Consider the following 23,491-nt stretch of genomic DNA (forward strand, 5'->3'; position numbering starts at 1 on the left):
GAAGAGAGTACTCATGACATGTACCTCAAGTCAATTAGGTTCCAAGATAGATTAGCTTGGACTCATAAAGAGAATCTTGAGATAGTGCAAAGTGCTTAATTGATATTACTTCAAATGAACCTCCCTTTTATAGGTGAGGGTACTTACATCCATTTGCTTGCTCACATGTGGGATATGTCCTCCATGCCATGTGGCTGCTTTCCCTTTACTCATACCTTTGCTCTACAAGTGCTCATGGCACCACAACTCTCAACATATATATATATATAACACCGGTTTTCAGCATGAACTTTTGCTGGTGGTGAGAGGTTAAAAGGCCTTAATCTTCATCATGTGACTTGAAGTTTGGCTACGTGGGGGGTTCCTTCGCCTCATATTTTGGTGGAAAAACTCCACGAGGTAAAGCTGAGGTGCCGAAGAGCAGGGTGAGAGAGAGATTTGCTTGAAGGGGGATTCCAAAGGTGCAACTGGGCAACGGGAGGAGCCCTTGACTACGTCAGTAGGAGGAACCACTAGAGTTAGATCATTGAATTCTAACCGAGAGTGCCGCAGGGTGACCATTGAAGCACGGGACAGATTGTTGTAAGCGAAGTGGAGGCAGAGCGGGGTGGTTGCGATAAGTGGGGCCACTGAGTGTTGAACCAAGGGTGAGGGAAGGAAACCCTAAAGTGGAGAGGGTGACAAGTGTAAAAGGGAGGTAGGGTTTAAGAAAGGGGGGGGGGGAGATGGGAAATTATATAAAGGGCACTAAAACTAAGCGGAAATAAAACATAACAACAACAACAACAACAACAACAACTTAGGAGCTTACAAGTACCTTTTCTTCCTTCCCTCCATTCCTTGCTTGCCTTCTCTTCTCAAATTGTTTTCATCTTCTCAATCCTTTCTGCTTCTTCTTCCATCTCCAGAATTAGGGAACCAGCTTGAAGCTCTGATTCATCAGCTTCACCTTTTACACATCGCTTCTCCAGAATTTCCAGGTTCGTCTCCCCTGCCTCCCCTCCCTCTTTTGCTCCCTTCCTCCTGCCTGCTTCTATTCCTCCTTTCCTCTTTTTCTGTGCAAAAATGTGCTTTCATCCCCCTTTTGCAATACCAGAGTTTCTAAAGAAGGAGACGGCAAGGACAGAGAGCGGCGACGATGAGAACTGTACAAACCGAAGGACGAGGCAAAGAGATGTAGGAATTTGAAAAATCACAGAGACATGGGGATGGTGTGGGGTGGCGAGGGGGAACTTGAAAAACACGCAGACGTAGGGGTGGAGTGGGGTGGGGAGGGCGGCTGGGATGGGAGCAGGGGCAGTGCGATATGCATCCCACGTTCACGGCCTTTTGCGAGGCTGTGTACAGCTCGAATGGGAAATTACGCTCTGCGTGCAAAGGATACATGTTTTTACGACTCCGTGCATTCTGTTGCAATTTCTCGTCTCCCGGGATTCTCGAACTGATTAGGTCTCTGTTTTCTGGAGGTTGTTTCGTACTTTTGATCTGGAAAGCTCTCGCTCGATATATGAGATTCACTTGGGTACTTTCACATTGTACGTGCGAGGGCATGTCTGCCTGCGCGCCGCGCGAAGCCACCAATGCACCCCCCCACCTGCGCTTGCGAACACAGAATTCTCTCATGTGCGGTTTGCTGCTCGCATGATCAAAACACGTTTGATTGCTAAAGCGGGTTTTAAATGATCGATAATCTTGTGTCTCATTCGATGCACAGCCGGTGACCATTCTGTATTGCACGGGGTCTACGTGGTACCTGTCTGGGTATTTGTTTTCAATTAACAATTATTTCTTTGGATAGCACTGAGGTCCTGTCCTGTCCTGTCGTCATCTTTCGTGTGTACGATATCCCATGTCCTATTGTGGCCTCTTGTGTGGCACAGTCAACGGTTAAATATTCTTGTTCGAACTTTTTAAAAGTTTACTTGTTCTGCATACCCACTGCTTGGTTTTGTAGCAACGCACCTGTTTCTCCATTATGACAAATTATGCTCTTTGTGAGTGTTCTCCAACGTGAGTGCATAGGCTTTTTACCTGGTTGGGGCTGCTGGTTTTGGATTTACATTTTCCACACTCTTAAGGCTGTGTACAGTTGCATACTTATGGACCCCAAGTTTTGAGTGAATTTTTCTCTTTCAATCAAGTACGGAGGATCCTTGAGTCTCTATGTTCCGCACATTTCTGCTTTCGGTTGTTGATAATTTGTACCCTTATTGTCTGCTGCTATTGTGTGTCACTATTCCGTTGAATGAAGGCTGGATGGTGGATGTCATTTCATTGCTTACACCCCCTTTCCCCGTTAAGCCTGGTCGATCATTACACTTGAACTGCTAGTATTCAGTGATATACGTCCATTGGCCTCCATCTTAACTGATTGTTTATATGTACGCATGATTAAGCACTGCAGGTTAGGACAGTGAACCCTAGGGAAGCGTGAGATATGAGGACTCGTAGTAAAGCCAAAGGTCCTGCTAATGCCAGGAAAGGTGCTGCAAAAACTGTTACAAAGTCAGACGTTGTTGAAATTCAGGATGACATTCAGCCAATTGCCCAAGACCAAATTGCCACTACAGAGTCAGCAGTCGTCATTGAGGAAAAGCAGGACACTGAAGTAGTTGTTTCAACATCAGAAACACTTGTACAAGACCATAACACAGTATCAGAAACACTTGCACAAGACTCTGTTATGGCAGCGGCAGACCCTGTTGCCGTAGCTGAAGACCCTGTCACATTAGCTGCAAATGATAGGAGTGAGGCTTCTGCAGAAGACAAGCCTGTTTCAGACATGAAATCTGAGCCCAACCAAATGGATGTGAACAATGCTTCTGAATCCTGTGCTATTGGTGAGTCTGTGTGCAAGGTGGAGAGTAGTGATGGTATTGTAGCTGTTATCCTTAATGAGGAATTGACAGAGGTGGTGAAAGAAGTACGTCCTCAACCTGAATCAACAGAAGAGGTGAAGGAAGTACCTGTCTTAGCTGAGCAGACTATAACAACCATTAAAGAACAGATCATTGTCGCTGAAGATTATGTAGAGGTTGCTCCTGAAAGTGGCAAGGAAGACAGTGAAGTGACCCCTGAAGCCAAGATTGAGACTTCACCTGAGGCAGAAGAGGCTTTAAAAGAGGAAGGCCAGGGTATTAAAGCAAATGAAGGTATGACTTCAGCTGAGGAAGGCCAGAGTAGTAAAGCAAATGAAGGTATGACTTTAGCCGAGGCAAATGATGCAGTGAATAAGGAAGGTCAGAGTACTAAAGCAGATGAAGTTATGACTGAGGTGCATGAAGTCCAAGTTAATCAAGGCATAGATGAGCCAAGCTTTAATAAAGGAGAGGAAGCAGGCATAAATGTGGACACAATTATGGAAGTGGGTGATAGTGTAGTGGAAAGCAAAGAACTAGAGCTTCCAGAAGCTGAATTAGGGAAAGAGGTCGAAGGTCAAATTAAGGGTGAGGGTGAAGAGATAGCTAAGCACGCAGAAGATGGTGCAGACAACAGAGAGGAATATCCAGATGTGCAGCAGTCTCTGCCAATATTTGAGAGGCAAAGGCGGAAAAGGCTTGAGGTGTTTGTTGGTGGTATTGAAAAGGAAGCAACTGAAGATGATATTAAGGAAGTGTTTAAGAAAGCAGGTGAGGTAACAGAAGTGCGTTTGATGAAAAATCCTCAGACCGGAAAGAATAAAGGGTATGCTTTTGTACGATATGCTACTTTGGAAGAAGCAAAGCGTGCAGCATCGGAGTTGGACCGCGTTGAGGTAATGTTGGGCAGCAGTTGTTTCCAGGTGGATGAGAACTGACAAATTGTCATGCCTCTTGTTACTGGTTTTTTTAGTAAATTCTGGAATGGACGCACATTACATTCTTTGTTCCAGATGAATCGGAACTGATTATGACTATGCCTTTTGTTCCTTCGTTTTTGAAAATGCTGAGTGGATGCAAAGTTCAAACCCTAATTTTGGGAAAGTGGATGTTTCGCTTTCCAGATCCGTGGAAAGTCATGTGGAGTGCTTCCCAGTGACGAGAATGACACTCTTTTTCTTGGCAACATCAACAAGAGTTGGAAGAGAGAAGCTGTGAGGCTTTGGGCTCTGTTATTTCAAAATCTTTGGGTTGAGCCGCTTTCTAATCGCATACCCTTGTTTTGAAAATCTGATTAATTGTCATTGTTTTTTAATAAAAGGTCATGGAGAAACTGACAATTTATGGCGTTGAAAGTATGGAAGAGCTGACCTTAATGGAGGATCCTCAAATTGAAGGATCCAATCGTGGATTTGCTTTTCTTGAATTTACTACCCATAAAGATGCTTTGAAGGCTTTCAAACGCTTGCAGCAGCCAGATGCCATCTTTGGTGCAGAAAAATCTGCTAAGGTTGCTTGGGCTCAGCCTTTAAATGAGCCAGATGATGAGGCAATGGCTCAGGTTGAGTTCCTGCGTTTGAGTATGCCTCGTTTTATACTTAAGATTGGGGTTATGTTTCTTGACAATGTCATCTACTTATCAGTCTATTTTAGACTTACCTTCTGGAGGATGCTGTTTTTGTGCAGGTGAAGTCTGTTTTTGTGGATGGTATGCCACCAGCATGGGATGAAGAGAAGGTTAAGGAACATTTTGGAACATATGGGGATATAGAAAAGGTTGTTCTGGCAAGGAACATGTCATCTGCCAAGCGGAAGGATTTTGGGTTTGTGAACTTTGCTACCCGTGAAGCTGCTTTGGCTTGCATTGAAGCTCTCAACGACATTGAAATCGGAACAGAGGGGGACACAAAGGTACGTGAGGAGTTATGTTGTCTGATTTGGGGTGACAGGCCCCTGAAAGTGTAATTTTTGAATGTATAGGGAACCTTTTACCCAAATCTTCCTGGTGTGCACATCTTCAAAGGTTTCACGAGTAACTCTGAACTGGCACGTGAGCAGTCTATACAAGTCCAATTGGAGAGTTGCAGCGGTTTACTACATCTTTATTGTCTGGATTTTTGGTCTTGAAGTCTACCTTATGCTTGAAAAGCTTACTGTGTTCAAGGATTCCCTGAGCATGACTTAAAAGCTTCGACAATGTATTGAGTCATTCATTATCTCCATATCAATTTACAGCTTGTGTCTTTACTGAAATGTTTTCCTTCTTCTTTGTTGTTTGTTTCTAGGATGTCCTAAGGTTTTCACGGAAATATCGCATTCTTTGAAATTTTCATTGTATCTATGGATGCCATGAAGACGAATGAAAGGATTTGGCAATATAGGGTATTATTATAGGCTGCATATACCAGAGTCTCTCTCTCTTTACTGCTAAAGTTTTACAGCGTGAATTTTGACTGAAATGTTTTCCTTCATCTTTGTTGTTTACTTTTCTGGCCCTGAAATATGGAAGTTGTGGAATTTTGTTATAAGATAGATGAATAAAGAATTTGGCATTGTAGGATGCGTTTCTACCTGATAGCATTTTACTTGAATGCTATTTTACTTGATATACAACATCCTTTTTCTTGTCCTTTTGGCTCTTCCTACTGTCCCTCAGTGTAGCCATTACTTGTCCCAATCCTCTGCACTCTCATGTCCATGATCCTCCAATCTGTTTCACCCTGTTGCCTTCGGCATCCTCTGATCCCCATTTCTGCTCCCTTTTCAAAGCTTGATGTACCCTTCCATTGGCTAGTTCCTCTACACCCCACAGCATCCAGTCCATTCTGGCGTTTTTGTCATCCTCCCTCTGTTCCCTCCCTTCTTTGCTGTGCTGCCTTGCCAGATACTGGAATTTTATTGTGCCACCTATCCAATGAGCGACAGTGCTACTCATTTCTCCTTCCCCTCAATTCTTACAGGAAAGGAGTTGGGATTCTTGCTTTTCATCCAGCCATTTCTTCTTTACATCCAGCTGATGCTTCCCTCCTGATCAGTTTTACTCTCTTGCTTGGATATGGGCCTTCCTATTCTTGTGGGCTTGTAAATGGAGCCTTGATCCACCTCCCCCCCCGCCCGGTGCCCATGGCGGAAAAAAGAACCATTTATTAGAAGCTTGAGAAAGTACGAATTCTGTGGAAAGGAAGTTGACCTGCAGCCCACCTCTGAGGGTCTCAGCTCACTGCCCAGAGTATCCGTATACAGCCAAGAGATACCTTGATCTGTGTTGTAGATGCAAAATGGGCCAAATTAGTATCCTCCTCTTCCTCAGATAGATAGGCAACCTGCGTTTCAAAGGTGCTCAAACCTGTTTGATGCATGGTTTGCTGCCATTAGGGTTGTATTGGCTGACATCACTGTAGACGAGATAGTTTCTAGTTTGGATTGCCTCTTGGTGTCCATGCTGCTACAACCACCTAAGACCTACGGCCAAGGAATGTGGACTGCAGGGCTAGGACTCGGAGCCACAACCAAAGTTGGCTCAAGCTGAAATGCTTCCAGGTAAAGCTCTTGGCGTCCATGCTGCTACAACCACCTAAGACCTTCGGCCAAGGAATGTGGACTGCAGGGCTAGGACTCGGAGCCACAGGCTCAAGCTGAAATGCTTCCAGGTAAAGCTACAATACCTGTGGTGTATCTGCCAGATCACCCTCTCCCAGCCACTTTGCATGGAATGGTGAATAAATCCAAAACTTCACCAGATAGCGACGGGCACTTTACCTCCGACTTTCCTTTCCTTTTGTGTCAATATTTGCTCTAGAACTAGAATCTCATCGAGTTTGTCAACCTCTGCGTGCATCTCAGCATGCATATCCTCTGGCACATCTCCTTGGAAAGTTTTGAGAAGACTCACATGAAAAGCATCATGAATCCTCCAGAGCTTCAGTCTGTAAGCTACATCATTGATCTTCTCTGAAACTTGATAAAGGCCCAGAGTATCTCTAACTCAACTTGGAGAAGAACGGGTCTTTGCCCCTTTTATTTTTTAGCCTTGTCTTTTCAAAACGCAAAAGAACCCAATCACCCTCTACAAACTCTAATGCACGGCATGACGATTAGCTGCTTTGTTTTGCTTTACTCGAGTCTTCTGGAGAGCTTGCTTGACTTTCTGATATGCTATATCCATGCTCTCGATATACTTGTCAGCCTCAAAGATCTTATCTTTTGTATGCCAAATAGGTGAGACTTTCTTCCCTCCTTCCATTGTCTCAAACAGAGCTTTACTTGTGAAGTATGCATGGTGTTGTTAAACTCCACCAATGGCAAATACTGTTCCCGTTGTGTCTTATGCTTCGACACAAAGCATTTCAAGAGATCAAGCACAGTAGAACTAGCGTCTTCTGGCTGCCCATCTGCATGTGGATGAAAAGAAGATGAGAACTTTTAAGTAGTGCCCATATTCTCAAAATTCCCTCTCCAAAACAAACTCGTTAGCCCATCTGTATGTGGATGAAAAGAAGATGAGAACTTTTAAGTACTGCCCATATTCTCAAAAAGCCTTCTCCAAAACAGACTCGTTATACATGGATCTCTGTCACTAATGATACACGGATCTCTGTCACTAATGATAGACTGAGGCATACCATGGTACTTGATGTTCTGCATGAATAATATTGCCATATAATTCACTGTTATCTTCTTACTCATTGCAATGAAATGAGTTTGCTTGCTGAATCTGCATATCATAGTCCATAGGCCATCATTCCACGTAGGTGTTCTAGGAAGATAAAAAACAAGATCCATAGCAGTGCTCTCCTACGGTCTATCTGGAATAGGCAACGGATGCAACAGCCCGGGTGCCTTTTGGCGCTCAAACCCGACCTTCTGTTAAATGATGCATGTCTTGACAAAAGCATCTACATCTCGTCTCAAAGCTCATTGCCTTCACCGTGGCATCAATGTCTGTATGCCCTGCATATGATGGAGCATGACTCTCTATTAAGACTTTAGGCCTCAGTGGCTTTGTGACACAAAGGCGACCATGCATCATAAGAAGCCATCTCTGAGAGTATATTGCTGACCATTAGACAGCTGATCATAAATCCTTGTACTCCTTTATTGCATCCAACCCATGGTGGTATGCAGTGGATACTGTTGAAACGTGGGGTTTCCTTGACAATGCATCAGCCACAACATACTTTTTGCTCTCAACCTGCACTATTTGGAAGTGAAACATGGATAAGAAGTTGGCTCGACACATGTGCTTCTCAGATAATTTAGAAGGAGTGAGGAATATGTTGGGGTAAAGGCACATTGCCACCCCTTTATTAAAGATATGACACCTATGACTGTCTTAAGACAGTCATAATCCTAATAAAACTTATGAGTTTGTGGTGTGGCTCATCACTTCACACCCGCATCTTTTGTGTCACCACTCCCTCTCACTCTCTCCCCCTTGTACTTCTCCCTCTTACCTTTCCTCTCAACTGGTATCAGAGCCTACCCCTCCCTCTCCACTCCGTCTACCCACTCCTCCCTACCTCTTTGCCCTAGTGGCCAGCAAGGCAGCAGCGCAGGCAGCGCGGGCTGCAGCGGGGCAGTGTGGGCTGCAGCGGGGCAGTGCGGGCAATAGCAAGGGCAGCAGCGCGGGCTGCAGCGGGCAGCGCAGTCAGGCAGCGCGGGGCAGCGCATCGCGCAGGTGCAAGCGTGGGCGCAGGCAGCGCGCCATTTCGCGCGCCGTACAGTACAGTACGGACGTATGGCCATCCGTACAGCCGTCCGGACACCGTACAGGCGACCGTATCGTACGGACGCCGCCGTACGGACTGTGACAGGGAGCTGCGTCAGGGATTTTCGACAGGGAGGTGCATTTTTTGTTTTGGATCTGCGTCAGAGGAGTGCATTTCGAAATTTCTCCTTGGATCTGTACCCTGCACAGGTACAGCAGGTACATTTGTACCCTACACAGGTACAAAGGTACAAAGTGCAGCATGTACATCAGTTTTTTTCTTTGGGGGAGAAAGAAAAGGAGAGAGAGCACTCTGCTCTTCATTCAGGATCATTTTTCAGTTCTCAAAACTGTGTTTTGAAAGTACAGCAAGTACCTTCGTGTCCCTCGTGCTTGAGGTGACTAGTACCACAGTGTGTGGTTGATTGCACAGTTATCTTGTTTCGGGAAGGTAATGCCTTGATTTTGCAGAGGACTTTTATGCTTTTGCTGAGTGCAAATCTCAGCTTTTGGGTGACATTTTCAAAGGGCTTTTGCCTGGAAGTCTATGCAGTGTATGCCTTGAGGCAGTGTGGAGCCAGGGAGCCCACATTGGTCTTGTTTCCGCAGTGTATTCAGTGACATTTCTTGCAGGTCACATTTTGTGTACGACACCTTGGAAAATCTCAGTTGAGCCACGCTTGGCCAGGGCGCATCGAGTTTACTCGGTCCCTAACTGTCCATCGTTGACAGTGCTCAAAAGATTTTCTCTTCAGTGTCTGTACGTTGGGATCTGTGTTGTTATTGTGTACACAGGGCTGTTTATGCATTGCATTGTCAGGAGAAAGTGCCAGGAGAGCGCTACCTTTTTTTTTTGTATGCTACCTCAGTTTTGAGGTGTTTTTCACTTGGTACAGGTGTCAAATCAAGGGGCTTTTGCCCAGATTTTGCTTGAGAGCACTTGGGTTACTGTTTGAGACCTTCAGATGCCTTTTATTCCTTTGGCTGAAGGGTGATTGCTTGGGATTTGTCCCATTTTCTGTTGCAGGTTTGTGACAGGCTGAAGTGTCTGGAGCCTCTTTTACAGTGAACAAAACAGTGTATGACAAGTGGTTTATGCATATAAAATCAGTGCAATACCTCATCTGAGGTGGGAGAAGTGATCAGGACAGCAGTGTTTTATGCTTCATCAGATGATGATGCACTGGTAAAGCAACTGTGGAACAGCTGCAGCATTCTGAAATTACTGTTTTATGCCTATTTGAGCACGGTACAGTGTGTCAGAAGGTACAGTAACTGGAAGGAAATTTACTGTTTTGCTGCAGATTCTTTTGACAGTAAAAAACAGCACTATTGTGAGTGCTTCTGGCTCTTGATAGAGCAGGTTTTTTCTGAGAAATCAGAACTTTATTCAGTCATTTTTGACTTACAGGGAGTCAGGAACTTTCCTTATCTGATATGGCATCAGGGGGAAGTGAATCTTCAATTCTGAACATAAAGAAATTGGAAGGAGCACACAATTATGCATTATGGGCAGAACAGTGTTTGAATGTACTTCTGCTAAAGAAGATTTCTAAGCCCATAAGGGTGAAGGGTGTCAAGCCATCTGACATGGCAGATGATGAATGGGAAGAGCTTGATTTGTCCGCAAGGGCAGCTATCATGCTTACTATTTCTGATACTCTTGTGTTCAATGTTCAGGCTGAAAAGACCTCTTATGGCCTATGGCAGAGGCTAGCAGAGTTGTATGCCCAAAAGAGTTCAGCCAGTAAGGTTTATTGGTTGAAGAAGCTAGTTGATCTTCACATGAAGGAAGGTACAACTATGACCTCACACTTGAGTGAGTTCAATGCCATCTTTACACAGCTGATTGCACAGGGTTTGAATCTTGATGAGGAGTTCAAGGCTACCTTCTTGTTGTGTACCCTCCCTGAGAGTTGGGACACTTTCAAGACCACCCTGTCAAATTCAAATGTCATTCTTATGTATGCTGATGTGGAGAGCTCTCTCCTTATGGAGGAGATGAGCAGGAAAAATAATATGGGCAGCAAGTCTTCAAATGCTTTGCAGGTACAGGATAGAGGCAGGACTTAGCAGAAGGGGAGATCTGCTAGTAAGTCTAAATCCCGCAGTCAGTCCCGTGGCAAAAAGGATATTGAATGCTTTTATTGTGGCAAGAAGGGACATGTGAAGTCTAAGTGCTTCAAGTTCATACGGGATCAGAAAGCCAAGAAGGCTGAAACAAAGGATGCAGGCAGTGGAAGCAAAGGCAAAGGCAAGGCCAAGGCAGATGACTTGGATGCAGTGAATGTTGCAGCAGAGGATAGTGACAGTGACAGACATGATGTTTTATGCTCTTCTGCTGTAATTGCACATACTTTGGTTATTGATGGCCATGACATGCACACCTGGCTCTTGGATTCAGGTGCTTCTTTTCATGTTACTCCTCATAGGGAGTGGTTTACTTCCTACACAGGTACTCATGGAGTTGTTCATCTTGGGAACAACTATGCATGTCAGATTGCAGGGATTGGCAGTATACAGATAGTATTCCCTGATGGACGCATATTTATGCTTGATGGTGTCCGCCATGTGCCGCAAATCAAGAAAAATCTGATTAGCACTGGCTTGTTGGATGACAGTGGTTACCACACCACATTTGGGGATTCCAAATGGGTGATTACTGATGGCCAGGTTGTAGTGGCTGAGGGTTATAAGAGTGATACCTTGTACCCTCTTTATGTTTCCAGTGTGGGTAATCATGTTGTTGCCATAACCGAGCTGCCAAAGGTTTCATTGTGGCATAGCCGGTTGGGACACATGTCTGTTAAAGGAATGCAAGAACTGTCACGTTTGGGTTATCTGCCGTCTCTTTCTTTTTCAGATTTGCCTACTTGTGATCATTGCATATTTGGCAAGCATTCTGTGACTCCTCATAAGAGGAGAACTCCCCAGAATAGAGCACCGCTTGATCTAGTGCACACACTGATTTGTGTGAGATGCCACAGTTATCACTAGGGGGTGCAAAGTATTTTATTACTTTTATTGATGATGCCACACGCAAAGTGTGGGTCAATTTCTTGAAGCATAAGAGCGATGCCTTAGATGCTTTCAAGAAGTTTGTCGCTCAGGTTGAGAATCGGACAGGTCGTAGGCTGAAATGCCTCAGATCCGATAATGGGGGTGAGTATGTGTCACATGCTTTTGTGCAGTTTTGCGAAGCTAAGGGCATTAAACAGGAACTCACAGCCCCTCATAATGCATCTCAAAATGGTGTAAGTGAGCGGATGAATCGAACTATTCAGGAGAAGGTTTGATGTATGTTGTCTTATGCTGCATTACCCCATGGCTTTTGGGCAGAAGCCGTGCAAACAACAGTTCACATTATTAACAGGTCGCCAAACAAGGCTTTGGAGTTGAAAGTGCCAGAGGAGGTGTGGTCTGGCAAGCCACCCTCATATAAGCACTTACGTGTGTTTGGCTGCGAGTGCTTTGCTCATGTACGCAAAGAACTGCGCACCAAACTGGAGCCAAAGTCTTTCAGATGCATCTTTATGGGTTATGGTGACGAAGGTGAAATGGGGTACAGGTTATGGGATCCCATTAAACGGAAGATTATACGCAGCAATGATGTCATCTTTAAAGAGGATAGTGTACACAAGGAACCCGTGCAACCTGTGGAATACAGGAGGGTTATTTATGATGATGTTGGACAGCAAAGAATGCCCATTTATATGCAGCAGCAGGCTGCTGTAGATAACCCTGTTCAAGAGGGTATACAGGCTGAAAATCAGCCAGATAATTTTGCCAATGATGCACCACTGGATATGCCAGCAGATGGGGCTGTAGAACAGCCAGATATGGTGGTACAGCCACCCGTCATGCATGACGAACAGGCTGGACAGCAGCCTAATCCGGAACATTTTGTTAGGAGGAGCACCCGTGTACAACGGCCTCCTGCCAGGTTTGTTCCAGGAGCCAATAATGTGGCTGATTTTATCATGCTGACAGATTGTGGTGAGCCTTCCAGCTTCAAAGAAGCTATGGGAAGAACAGAGAAAAGGAAGTGGGAGAAAGCCATGCAGTCAGAAATGGACTCCTTACTTCAAAATGATACATGGGACTTGGTGCAGCTACCTGCAGGCAGAAAGGTTTTGCCATGCAAGTGGGTTTACAAAGTCAAAGTGGATTCAAATGCTTTACCGAGGTATAAGGCCAGATTGGTTGCCAAGGGATTTAAGCAGGAGAAGGGCATTGATTTTGATGAGATCTTTTCCCCTGTAGTCAAGATGACTACTTTGAGAGCAGTGTTAGCTCTTGTTGCTCATGAGGACATGGATTTATGTCAGATGGATGTGAAGACTGCTTTTCTTCACGGAGATCTCCATGATGAGATCTATATGAGTCAGCCAGAGGGATATGCTGTTAAAGGGAAAGAGCAGCTTGTGTGTAAGCTCAAGAGGAGCTTGTATGGACTCAAGCAGGCGCCAAGAGAATGGTACAAGAAGTTTGATGCCTTCATGCAGTCCCAAGGGTATCATAGGTGTGAGACCGATCATTGCTTGTACACCAAACGGGCAAAGGATGGCAGTTTGATGCTACTCATTCCATATGTGGATGACATGCTGATTGCCAGCAAATCTCAGCAGGAGATTAGTGCTTTGAAGAAACAACTGCATAAGTCTTTTGATATGAAAGACTTGGGTGATGCAAACCATATTCTTGGTATGCGTATTATTCGTGACAGGTCCAAGGGACTTTTGTTTCTGTCACAGAAGGAGTACATTGACAAAGTACTGCAGAGGTTTAAAATGGAGGGGGGGAAGTCTATTAGTACCCCGTTGCCTCCACATTTAAAACTCAGCTGTAAGGACAGCCCCAGATCAGATGATGATAAGGCTGAAATGGCCAAGGTTCCGTATGCATCTGCAGTTGGTTCTTTGATGTATGCCATGGTTGCCACTTGTCCGGATATTGCTTTTGCGGTGGGAGTCATCAGCAGGTATATGGCAAATCCAGGCAAGCGGCACTGGGAAGCAATGAAAGGTGTCTTGAGGTATCTCAAGGGTACCAAAGACTTGTGCATATGCTATGGTACGCAGGATGCATTGGTGCATGGTTTTACAGATTCAGACTATGCAGGGAATGCAGATAACCGGAAGTCTACTACCGGTTACATTTTCACATTTGCAGGAGGTGCTATATCATGGGTGTCTCGGTTACAGAAATGCGTTGCACTATCAACTACTGAAGCTGAATATGTTGCAGCCACTGAGGCTTGCAAGGAAGCAATATGGCTTACTCGGCTGGTGGGAGATTTGGGCATTACAGGAGATATGCCAGTTTTGCATTGTGATAGTCAGAGTGCTATCATGTTAGCAAAGAATCCGGTCTTTCATCAAAAGACCAAGCACATAGATGTGAAATACCATTTCATCAGGGAGGTACTGGAAGACAAGCGACTTGAGCTTGTGAAGGTGCATACTGATGATAATCCTGCAGATTTGCTCACTAAGAGCTTGCCTACAGAGCGGTTTGCACATTGCCGCCACATCATGGGATTAGGATGAGACCATTCTTATTTTATGGTCTTGTATACAGTAACTGTATATTGCTGTAATTTTTTTTTAAATTCTTTTCTCCCCTTTAGGCACATTGGCCTTTAGGTGGGAGGTTGTTGGGGTAAAGGCACATTGCCACCCCTTTATTAAAGATATGACACCTATGACTGTAAACCTAATCCTAATAAAACTTATGAGTTTGTGGTGTGGCTCATCACTTCACACCCGCATCTTTTGTGTCACCACTCCCTCTCACTCTCTCCCCCTTGTACTTCTTCCTCTTACCTTCCCTCTCAGAATATCTCAAGGACTGGTGATCTGTCTACACAGCCCCAAGCAAGTAATGCTTAATGTAGAAAGAGCATGAATCACAGCCAACATCTCTTTCTCATAAATCCCCAAACTTCTCTCAACATCTTTGCAAAATTCTACTCTCATAGGCAACAACTGTCGATCTTGCATGATAGCTGCCCTAAGGCCGTTCTTTCCACATGCATCACACTGGACAACAGAAGCTTTCTGGAGATCTAGCAAGATCAACACTGGATCCAAAGTAAGCTTCTCTAACAGCTTTGAAAATGCTTTAATTTCTTCTTTAGCCCATCTAAAAGACATTTGCTTCTTCTGTAGTGCATAAAGGGGTGAAGCAATCTCAGCAAAAAGAGGTATGAACCGTCTATAGTATGAGCATAGACCCAAAAAGCTTCATACATCATGCAAATTTCTCAACTGTGGCCAATTTTAGAATGCTTCTGTCTTAGTAGGATCCATACGCACTCCATTCTTGGAGACAATGTGTCCCAGAACGTGGATCTCAGGCATAGAGAACTGACTTTTCTTTGCATTAATGACCAGCCTATGCTTCCTGAGTTCTGCAAACACAATTGCCAAATGCTTCTTATGCTCTGCCTCATCCTTTGAGTACACACTCATATCATCAAAGAAAATGGCCACAAAAGATTTGTACCCTTGAGAGATTCTATCCATATTTCGGTTAAAGGTGGCAAGCCTGAAAGCTGTCTTAGACACATCCTCTGGCCAAAAGCGTATCTAGTGATACCCACTCTTCAGATCGATACCTTGATGGTTATCTCGTTCAATGCGTGATAGTCTATACACATGTGCCATGAACCATCCCTCTTCTTCAGGAACAACATTGGTGACAATAGGGAGATGAACTAGGCTGAACAAGCTTCTCTTGCAATAAATTTCTCACTTGGCTCATGATCTCTTCTTATTGGGCTGTAATAACTCTATGTGGTGGCATGTTGGTGGACTACTACCTGGCACTACATCAAGGCCTTTTAGGTGGAAGTTCCCCTGGCTAAGAGTCGGATAAACAATCCCTAAAGTGACTAAGGAAATCTGACCACTCTTTATCCAGCTTAGACAGAACAATCTGTGGATCATCAGACTTAATATCCTTTGCAAAACCTAAATATGCAGAAAGATGATTTTTCCTTACTGAGCAAATAGTAGAAGCAAATACACATCCAAAACATGTGTCTTTCCTCTATGCATAGAGTGATTTTCCGATTGTAAACATCCAGTATAGCATGAACCCTGACACCATGGCATTCCCAACAAGACATCATAGCCCTCAAGTGGCATAATACAAAACTCCTCGCTGTTTATAAAACTCTGAATACGCAAACGGAGCTTCTCAATAATAAGGGTAACAGGTGTACAGAACCTAGGACAAGCCAAGCCTGCCTCACTCAGTGGTCCCATCTCTTCTGCACGGATTCCTAACTTGCTTGCTAGCTCAGGAGAAATAAAATTTGCACGAGCCCCTTGGTCAAAGAAGATCAAAGACATCTGATCTCAAAGAAGATCAAAGACATCTGATCTCTCACCTTGCTCAGCTCTGTAGCATCCCCATTTGGCAGCTCGCTAATAACATCATGCAACAATCCTGCAGTTAGGCTTAGGCTTCTTTCCTTTTCTGCTCATCCCTATCACCAGCTTTGGGCATTCCCGTGCGACGTGTCCCTCTTCTTGGCAATTGTTGGCATCCATTAAGGCCTTCCTTCCTTTCTTCACGTGACAGCCAGCTAGAATTTGGCCTATCATGCTTCTTCCCTCTATTGAAAAGAGCCTTGGAAACATTCCCTGGCTCCCCTAATCTGTTACGTCAGAACAAAGCACCATCTAGTTGGATTAAATAGATATTCTCAGCTGCTTGGCTGACTACTACATTCGAGGTTGGATGCAGCCAACTGCCATAACTTGGAAGAGTATAATAAGAAATTCTAAAAGGCTTTGCTGCCCGTTAGCTCTTATCGGCATGTGCCTGAGCAGATTGAGAAATATTGTTGTGAGAGATTATTGCACTAACACTGAGTAACCAACATGTCATAGTTGATTGAAAATGTAACTACAGCTGATGCCTTGTTGCTTGGGAAGACTAGTGGTTACAATAGCAGTAAAAGTGATAATTTTAAGAAAAGCAGTCCACCATTGCAACGCATTCCCTTTCAGAAAGTGGCTGCCTTATGCATCTTTGAAGACTCAGTGAAGTTACCTCTTGACAAGGCTGCATCAAACTGTTGAACAAAAGTCAAAGCTTTCAGCCTATCGTATGCCCCATTAAAGGTCTCGAATTTCACTGCTGCCCCACCTTCTTTAAAGTCTTTTGCCTTGCCTTTAGGTGTTCGATTATCATACAACACAAGTGGCTGCAAAATTGTTGTTTGCATAGCATTACCCACAGCGTGGCCAACATTGCCACTACCCATAGGAGGCTTTGCCATACCGGCCCCAGTTCCTTGCATACCAGTCATACTTCTAGGAGCTCCCATAGTAACCTGGCTGCATGCCAATATTTCCATACATTACATTATGCATTCTGGGCTGCATACCCCCAAGCATAGTCCCTTGCATACCGGGCTGAAAACCGATAGGGTAGTTTCCAGGCATTCCAAAATTATACACAGCTTGACCAGCCATTGGCTGGAACACTGAACCACCCCTGAATATCCTGGATGCATTGAGGGGTGGGGAGTAGCTTGCTGCCCCTGGTTTGCATACTGAAAATTATTGCTTTGGCCATGCAAATCAACACCAAGACCATAGGTAAACTGTCGCAATGGAGCACCCTGTGCATTTGGCTTAACAGATTGCTGTCAGTTAAGGTGCATAGTGTCATGTGCACGGATTGGTATCTGACGTGTACTAGGTACACAGAACTAGCTCAGGTTAGCCTGGGGAGGCTTAGAGCTAGGCAAGCTTGATTCTCGGGTTGAGTGGCAAGGGTACGAACCAGTTAGAGGCCTTTGCTATTTTTGGCGCTCGGGCCCGAGTCTATAAAAGGGGCCCAGGGGGTTCAGTTCTGAGTGCGCAGTTGGGAGTAAGTTTCGGTCCCAAGTGCCAGGTCTGTTCCTGGATTGAGTCGCGGACGCGCGCCTGTATGTTAGCGTAGCCCAAGGCCCAGTGGCAGATCCAGGGCTTCACAGCGCCACCTGGTGGTATGGGACACCAGGCTGGTTTGGATCTGATTGGGAGTTCGTGTCAGTAGCTCAGCTCGTGGCTTGAAGGGGACATCTCTTGATTCGGGATCACATCCCGTAGATGTCATGGTTGGGTGGTGAGCAGCCTGCTCAGTTTCTCACGTGGTGTGTGTTTGTTTTGCAGATCAGAGGTTTCAGGAGTGCGGGGATGTGTCAGTTGGTATTAGAACCAGCTCTTGAGGTAAGAACTTCTGATGCGAGAATTTTTGACGAATTTTTTCTCCAGGTATGCCCTAAAATTCGAAATTTGTTGCTGCGATTTCTGTTGGGTTCCTGGGTTAGCAGGGGTGGTCAGGATGTAGGGAAAAGGTAGAAGAAAGGAGGGAGAGTTTCGAAATTCCTGAAGGGGTTGAGAGAGAAGGCTGTAGGAAGCAGGAGTGAGAGCAGAGAAGAAGGAAAGAGAGGCGAAGGACCTAACAAGGGCTGCGAGGGAGGCGGAGTTTGGGACGCCAAGGCTGTACGGAAATTCGGCCAGGGCAGGGAGAGGCGAGATGCGCAGGAACAGGGTGCGGCTAGCGTGCGTTGAGGGTTGCTTTTTCCGAAAAAAGCACCCCCTCCAAAGCTGGGAGGGTGGGCCTTTTTTGGAAGCAGGGCTTCCTAATTAGGCTGCCCTGCTTCCTATATAGATGGGGCAGGGTACCAGTCCAACCATAGCCTTGCAAACCGCCTAGTTGCGCCATTGAGTTGCGTGCCAGCCCTGCGTCAGCCTGTTGTGCACCTGCGCCAGCCACCGTACAGTGCATGTGTCAGGCAGTCGTACCTGCGTCGCCAGCCATCCGTACAGTCGCCGTACAGCCACGTCAGCTGCTGTATAGCCTGCGTCAGCAGCCGTACGGCTTACGTCAGCCGTCGTACGGACTGCGTCAGTAGTCGTACAACCACGTCAACAGACCGTACAGCCACGTCAGCAGTTTGTACGCTGCATCCGGCAGCGGGTTCAGCCAGATTTCGGGATTCGTGGGCTTCCGGTTCGCCAGTTTCTACCATCTCCTTCCGTCAGCATCTCTTGGGACGGTTTTCCTCTGCTCCATTCTCCTTTTCGCTTCGGTTCAGTCAGTTATTTCTCTCAGTTTATATTCAAAACAGATTTCAGTTATGTCTGATTCTGCAAATCCCGAGTTCACCATAGGATTTGGATTACACTCCTGTGGGAGAGGAGGATCATGGTCTTTATGATGACCTGATTACAAAAAAGGCCTTCAGTGAATTTACGACTGCTCTGGATGGAAAATTCGAGCAGGTTAATGCAAATCAAACGGGGTTGACACAGCAACTCCAAGGGATTCATGCGACTCTCACTCTTCTGGCTAGCACTGTGCAGGCACTCACGCATGTGGATGCCATGGCTTCAATGCTAGGCCCGAATATAACTCCAAACCCTTTTCCAGGAAATCAAAAGTCTCCAACGAAGGAGGTAGTTGACACTTGGTTACACAAGTGGCAGGTACACTTTCAGTTCCACCCATACCCAGATGAGAAGAAGCCAGGTAGAGGAGGATGAGTTAGCTTTACAGCTTCAGGATTACCTGAATATGGGCTATATCTGCCCAAGTAAATCACCTTGGGGTGCACCTGTCCTCTTAAGAAAGAAGAAAGATTCTTCCTGGAGAATGTGTATAGATTATAAACGATTAAATAAAGTGACAATTAAGAATTGATACCCTCTACCTCGTTCTGATGATTTGATAGACCGTTTGGCCGAAGCGAAGTATTTCACTAAGATTGATTTGCGTACGGGTTATCATCAAATCCGTATCTATGCTGAACACATAGATAGGACCGCATTCCGAACTAGGTATGGTCATTACGAGTTTCTCGTATTACCTTTTGGATTGACCAATGCTCCTGCTACTTTTCAGCAGATGATGAACGATTTGTTCAGGGATTTTCTGGGTAAATTTGTTGTAGTGTTCTTAGATGACATCTTGGTATATAGTCGAACGCTTGAGGATCACATAGGACACCTTCGGGTTGTCTTAGTTATTCTAAGGCAGCATAAGCTCTATGCCAAGATGAGTAAATGTGACTTCTTTATGAAGGAGATCATTTACTTAGGACACAAGATTTCTTCTGAAGGTATTAGCATTGATCTGGATCGTATCCAGAAGGTTTTAGAATAGCCTATCTCTCAGATTGTGAAATAACTGCGTTCTTTCCTAGGATTTACGGTATTTCTTCGGAAGTCTGTGCGTGATTATTCACATATCACGGCACCCTTGACAAACATATTGAAAGGACGTGGATGCAGGTCTACTCAGCCGATCCCTTGGAATGATGCAATGAACAAGGCTTTTGAAACCTTGAAGTTTTCTATCAAGGAAACACCCGTTCTTGCATTACCCGATCCTACCCGGCCTTATGTTTTAGAGGCCGATGCGAGTGATTATGCGATTGGGGCAGCTCTATTCCAAGAGGGCAGACCTGTAGCTTTCGAGAGTAAGAAGCTAGACGACACTCAATATCGTTGGCCCACACTAGAAAAGGAACTTTATGCTGTAGTGTATGCCCTTAAGGTTTGGAGACACTACTTGTACGGTTCGAAGTTCCTTGTATTGACTGATCATCAGTCAATTAAGTATGTGTGTGATGGATCTGAATTGAGGGGACGGAAAGCTAGATGGGCAGAATTAATGCAAGATTTTGATTTTGAAATACGTTATCGTAAGGGTTCATTGAATAGTGTAGCGGATGCCTTAAGTCGAGTTAAGTTTGTAAATGCTCTGTCATTTACGAAAATATCCTCAGACCTATTTCAATCCTTGAGAGGGCTATACACAACTGATAGTCATTTCAGTTCTTATTGGCAGAGAGTCCAGGATGGGAGCTCCATGGTTGACCAGGACTCAGGGATTGTGCCACCTATGGTACAGGCGGCGGGAGGTTAGTGGATGATTAGGAACGGCTTGCTGTTCCGGAATGAAAAGATTTGTGTGCCAGATGTTCCGGACCTTAAATTCAAGATTCTCTGGGAGTGTCATGATACTCCTAGTACTGGACATCCGGGTATACATAGGACTCTGTCTCTTGTGAAGCATACCTTTTATTGGCCTAAGATGCGTGCATTTATTGAGAACTTGGATTTTGTTACTGGTTTGCCTTGAACGCGCAGGGGTCATGACTCTATTTGGGTCATAGTCGACCGTTTGACAAAATTGGCTAGGTTCTTACCTACTAGAACAACTATATCAGCTGTTCAGCTGGCTCACGAGTTTGTGGACCACTTGTTTAAGCTGTATGGTTTGCCATCTGATGTAGTCAGTGACAGGGACTCAAAGTTTACAAGTAACTTTTGGACACTTGTTTTTGAGAAGTTGGAAACTACTCTAAGTATGAGTTCCTCGGATCATGCACAATCCGATGGCAGTACAGAGAAGGTCAACCAGTTGGTTGAAGACATGCTTCGGGCATATGTATCTAAGAGACAGTCTTCATGGGAAGATTATCTACCTATGATAGAATTTGCTTGCAACAGTGCAAAGCATTCTAGTACTGGTTACAGTTCTTTTATGCTTATGTACGGGTTTCAACCTAAGTCACCAGTTATGGTTGGATTAAAAGGGATTCAAAATGATGCTGCTAAGAACTTCTTGCTAGATATGCAGGCAATGTTGCAGTTTGCCAAGGAGTCTATTAGAAGTGCCCAAGATCGGGACAGATTTTATGCTAATAGACATCGTTCACCTAGAGAGTTCTCTGAAGGAACGATGGTATATTTGTGAATTCCGAAGGAATCCAAGAGCCTAAGTACTGGTTTGGTTTCGAAATTATCCCCCAGATACTGTGGCCCATTCAAGGTCATTAAAAGAATTGGACCAGTTGCATATCGACTAGAATTGCCTCCTGATGTTAAAGTACATCCAGTCTTTCATGTGAGTAGACTGAAAGAAGTTTTGGGTGCGGATGATCAACTTGTTTCTCCTCATGAGATAATAGAAGTTACTGATTTGACTTTTATTCCACACGAACCTGAGTGTATTCTTGAATTTCGTGACATATAGATTCGCAATGGATCTATCGCGGAATACAAGATCAAGTGGAAGGATCGTGTTGAGGAGGATGCAACATGGGAGACATTACAAAACCTCCAAAGAACATTTCCGGGTTTTTTAGCGAACTCAGGAGTGAGTTCTTAGAGGAGGGGGAGTATGTCATGTGCACGGATTGGTATCTGACGTGTACTAGGTACACAGAACTAGCTCACGTTAGCCTGGGGAGGCTTAGAGCTAGGCAGGCTTGATTCTCGGGTTGAGTGGCAAGGGTACGAACCAGTTAGAGGCCTTTGCTATTTTTGGCGCTCGGGGCCTGAGTCTATAAAAGGGGCCCAGGGGGTTCAGCTCTGAGTGCACAGCTGGGAGCAAGTTTTGTTTCCAGGTGCCAGGTCTGTTCCTGGATTGAGTCGCGGATGCGCGCCTGCATCTTAGCGTAGCCCAAGGCCCAGTGGCAGATCCAGGGCTTCACAGCGCCACCTGGTGGTATGGGACACCAGGCTGGTTTGGATCTGATTGGGAGTTCGTGCCAGTAGCTCAGCTCGTGGCTCGGAGGGGACATCTCTTGATTCGGGATCACATCCCGTAGATGTCATGGTTGGGTGGTGAGCAGCCTGCTCAGTTTCTCACGTGGTGTGTGTTTGTTTTGCAGATCAGAGGTTTCAGAAGTGCGGGGACGTGTCAGCCACTCAACCCGAGAATCAAGCCTGCCTAGCTCTAAGCCTCCCCAGGCTAACCTGAGCTAGTTCTGTGTACCTAGTACAGGTCAGATACCAATCCGTGCACATGACACATAGAACCATATCTCTGTCTTTAAACCAGTGGGTTCCCCTGAATATGGATATCTCTTCTTCTCCTTAGTCTTCGGAGGAGCTTGCAGAAACTCAGCAAACCGTGGGTCCTGAGTAAGCTGGGCTAATGTTCCCACTGCACTTAGCAATTGTCTTGACAAATGCATTGGCCTCCTCTGCATCCTCCTCGTCCTTAGACCCTTTAGATCGAGAAACATTCACATCAAAGGCATTTACAGCTTGCTGTTCATCAGCATACTCATTATCATGAGGAGTTCACTCATTCATAGACTGTCCATGTTGCCCCTCTTGAGAGGACTCTTGTTCCATATCCCAATCTTCATCAGAAGGTGCCATTCTTGCTATAATTCAATTACAGCTAGCACCTCCTTAAAGAAGATGGTGATGTCTCAGCAGCGGAACCATGAGACCGGCCTTAAGACCAACAAAACGGCGGTATTAAGCAACTAACCATCCAATACTCTCACATCAACAATTCAGCAAGTAAACAACCAACAGATTGGGAGCTAGAATGCTGCTACTCCGAAACAAAGGCATAGATTGGCCCCAAACCTTGGTATGTCTTTATTATTTGGAGGACCTTGAAACTAGGTTACACAATGGATTCAATTCCACTTGCAGCCGATTAAGCATCAACACACCAATGCATATTCCTTGCTGTGTACTGCTCTCACCAAGCATGCCAATGGGCATCCATTACTGTTCCAGCTGGCTTGCACTAAGCTTGGAATTGTTCCTAGCAACCCATATTGAGTCTCACGATTCCCACTGCTACCTCAAGTGCCCATCTGACTTCTTATTTGCCCACAGCGGAACATGGCCCAGGGCACCTTGTGTGACCAGCCTGCTCTCCAGAATGGTTTGCAGCTAGTTGGAGAAGCTCTAAGTAACCAGCCAGCTCAAGCTCTCATGCCTAAATTGCGAGCCTTATCTAAGCCCGTGTGGACAGCCCATGCTCCATTCAACTAGCTCTTCAGGTGGAGTTGCCTTCAGCCCATGAGAAGACCAACTAGAGGTGAGCCCGAAGGGGTTAGACGTGCCGACCCACGTAAAGGCCGCCAACCAGGAAGGAAACGTGG

At 45.3% G+C, this 23,491-nt stretch overlaps 1 protein-coding gene across 5 annotated transcripts in view; it reads left to right on the plus strand.

The window, feature by feature from the left end:
- The first annotated feature begins 772 nt into the window (after positions 1-772).
- LOC147883178 (uncharacterized) overlaps positions 773-23,491 on the plus strand; it is a 62,999-nt gene continuing 40,280 nt past the window's right edge. For 4 of the 5 annotated variants that reach the window (XR_015543765.1, XR_015543764.1, XM_087399320.1 and 1 more), the window contains exons 1-6: positions 773-813; positions 909-980; positions 2,405-3,754; positions 3,983-4,072; positions 4,180-4,419; positions 4,545-4,769. Coding sequence is in view for 3 of the 5 variants with exons in the window: in XM_087399320.1 (XP_087255446.1) it covers positions 2,438-3,754; positions 3,983-4,072; positions 4,180-4,419; positions 4,545-4,769 (1,872 nt within the window). In the remaining 2 variants the exon portion in view is untranslated. The other variant, XM_087399321.1, reaches the window with a different exon arrangement.

The sequence above is a fragment of the Dipteris shenzhenensis genome, chromosome 28 (genome assembly GCF_047967505.1).
Source record: "Dipteris shenzhenensis isolate YYH24624 ecotype China chromosome 28, Dip_SZ_1.0, whole genome shotgun sequence".
Classification (NCBI taxonomy): Eukaryota; Viridiplantae; Streptophyta; class Polypodiopsida; order Gleicheniales; family Dipteridaceae; genus Dipteris; species Dipteris shenzhenensis.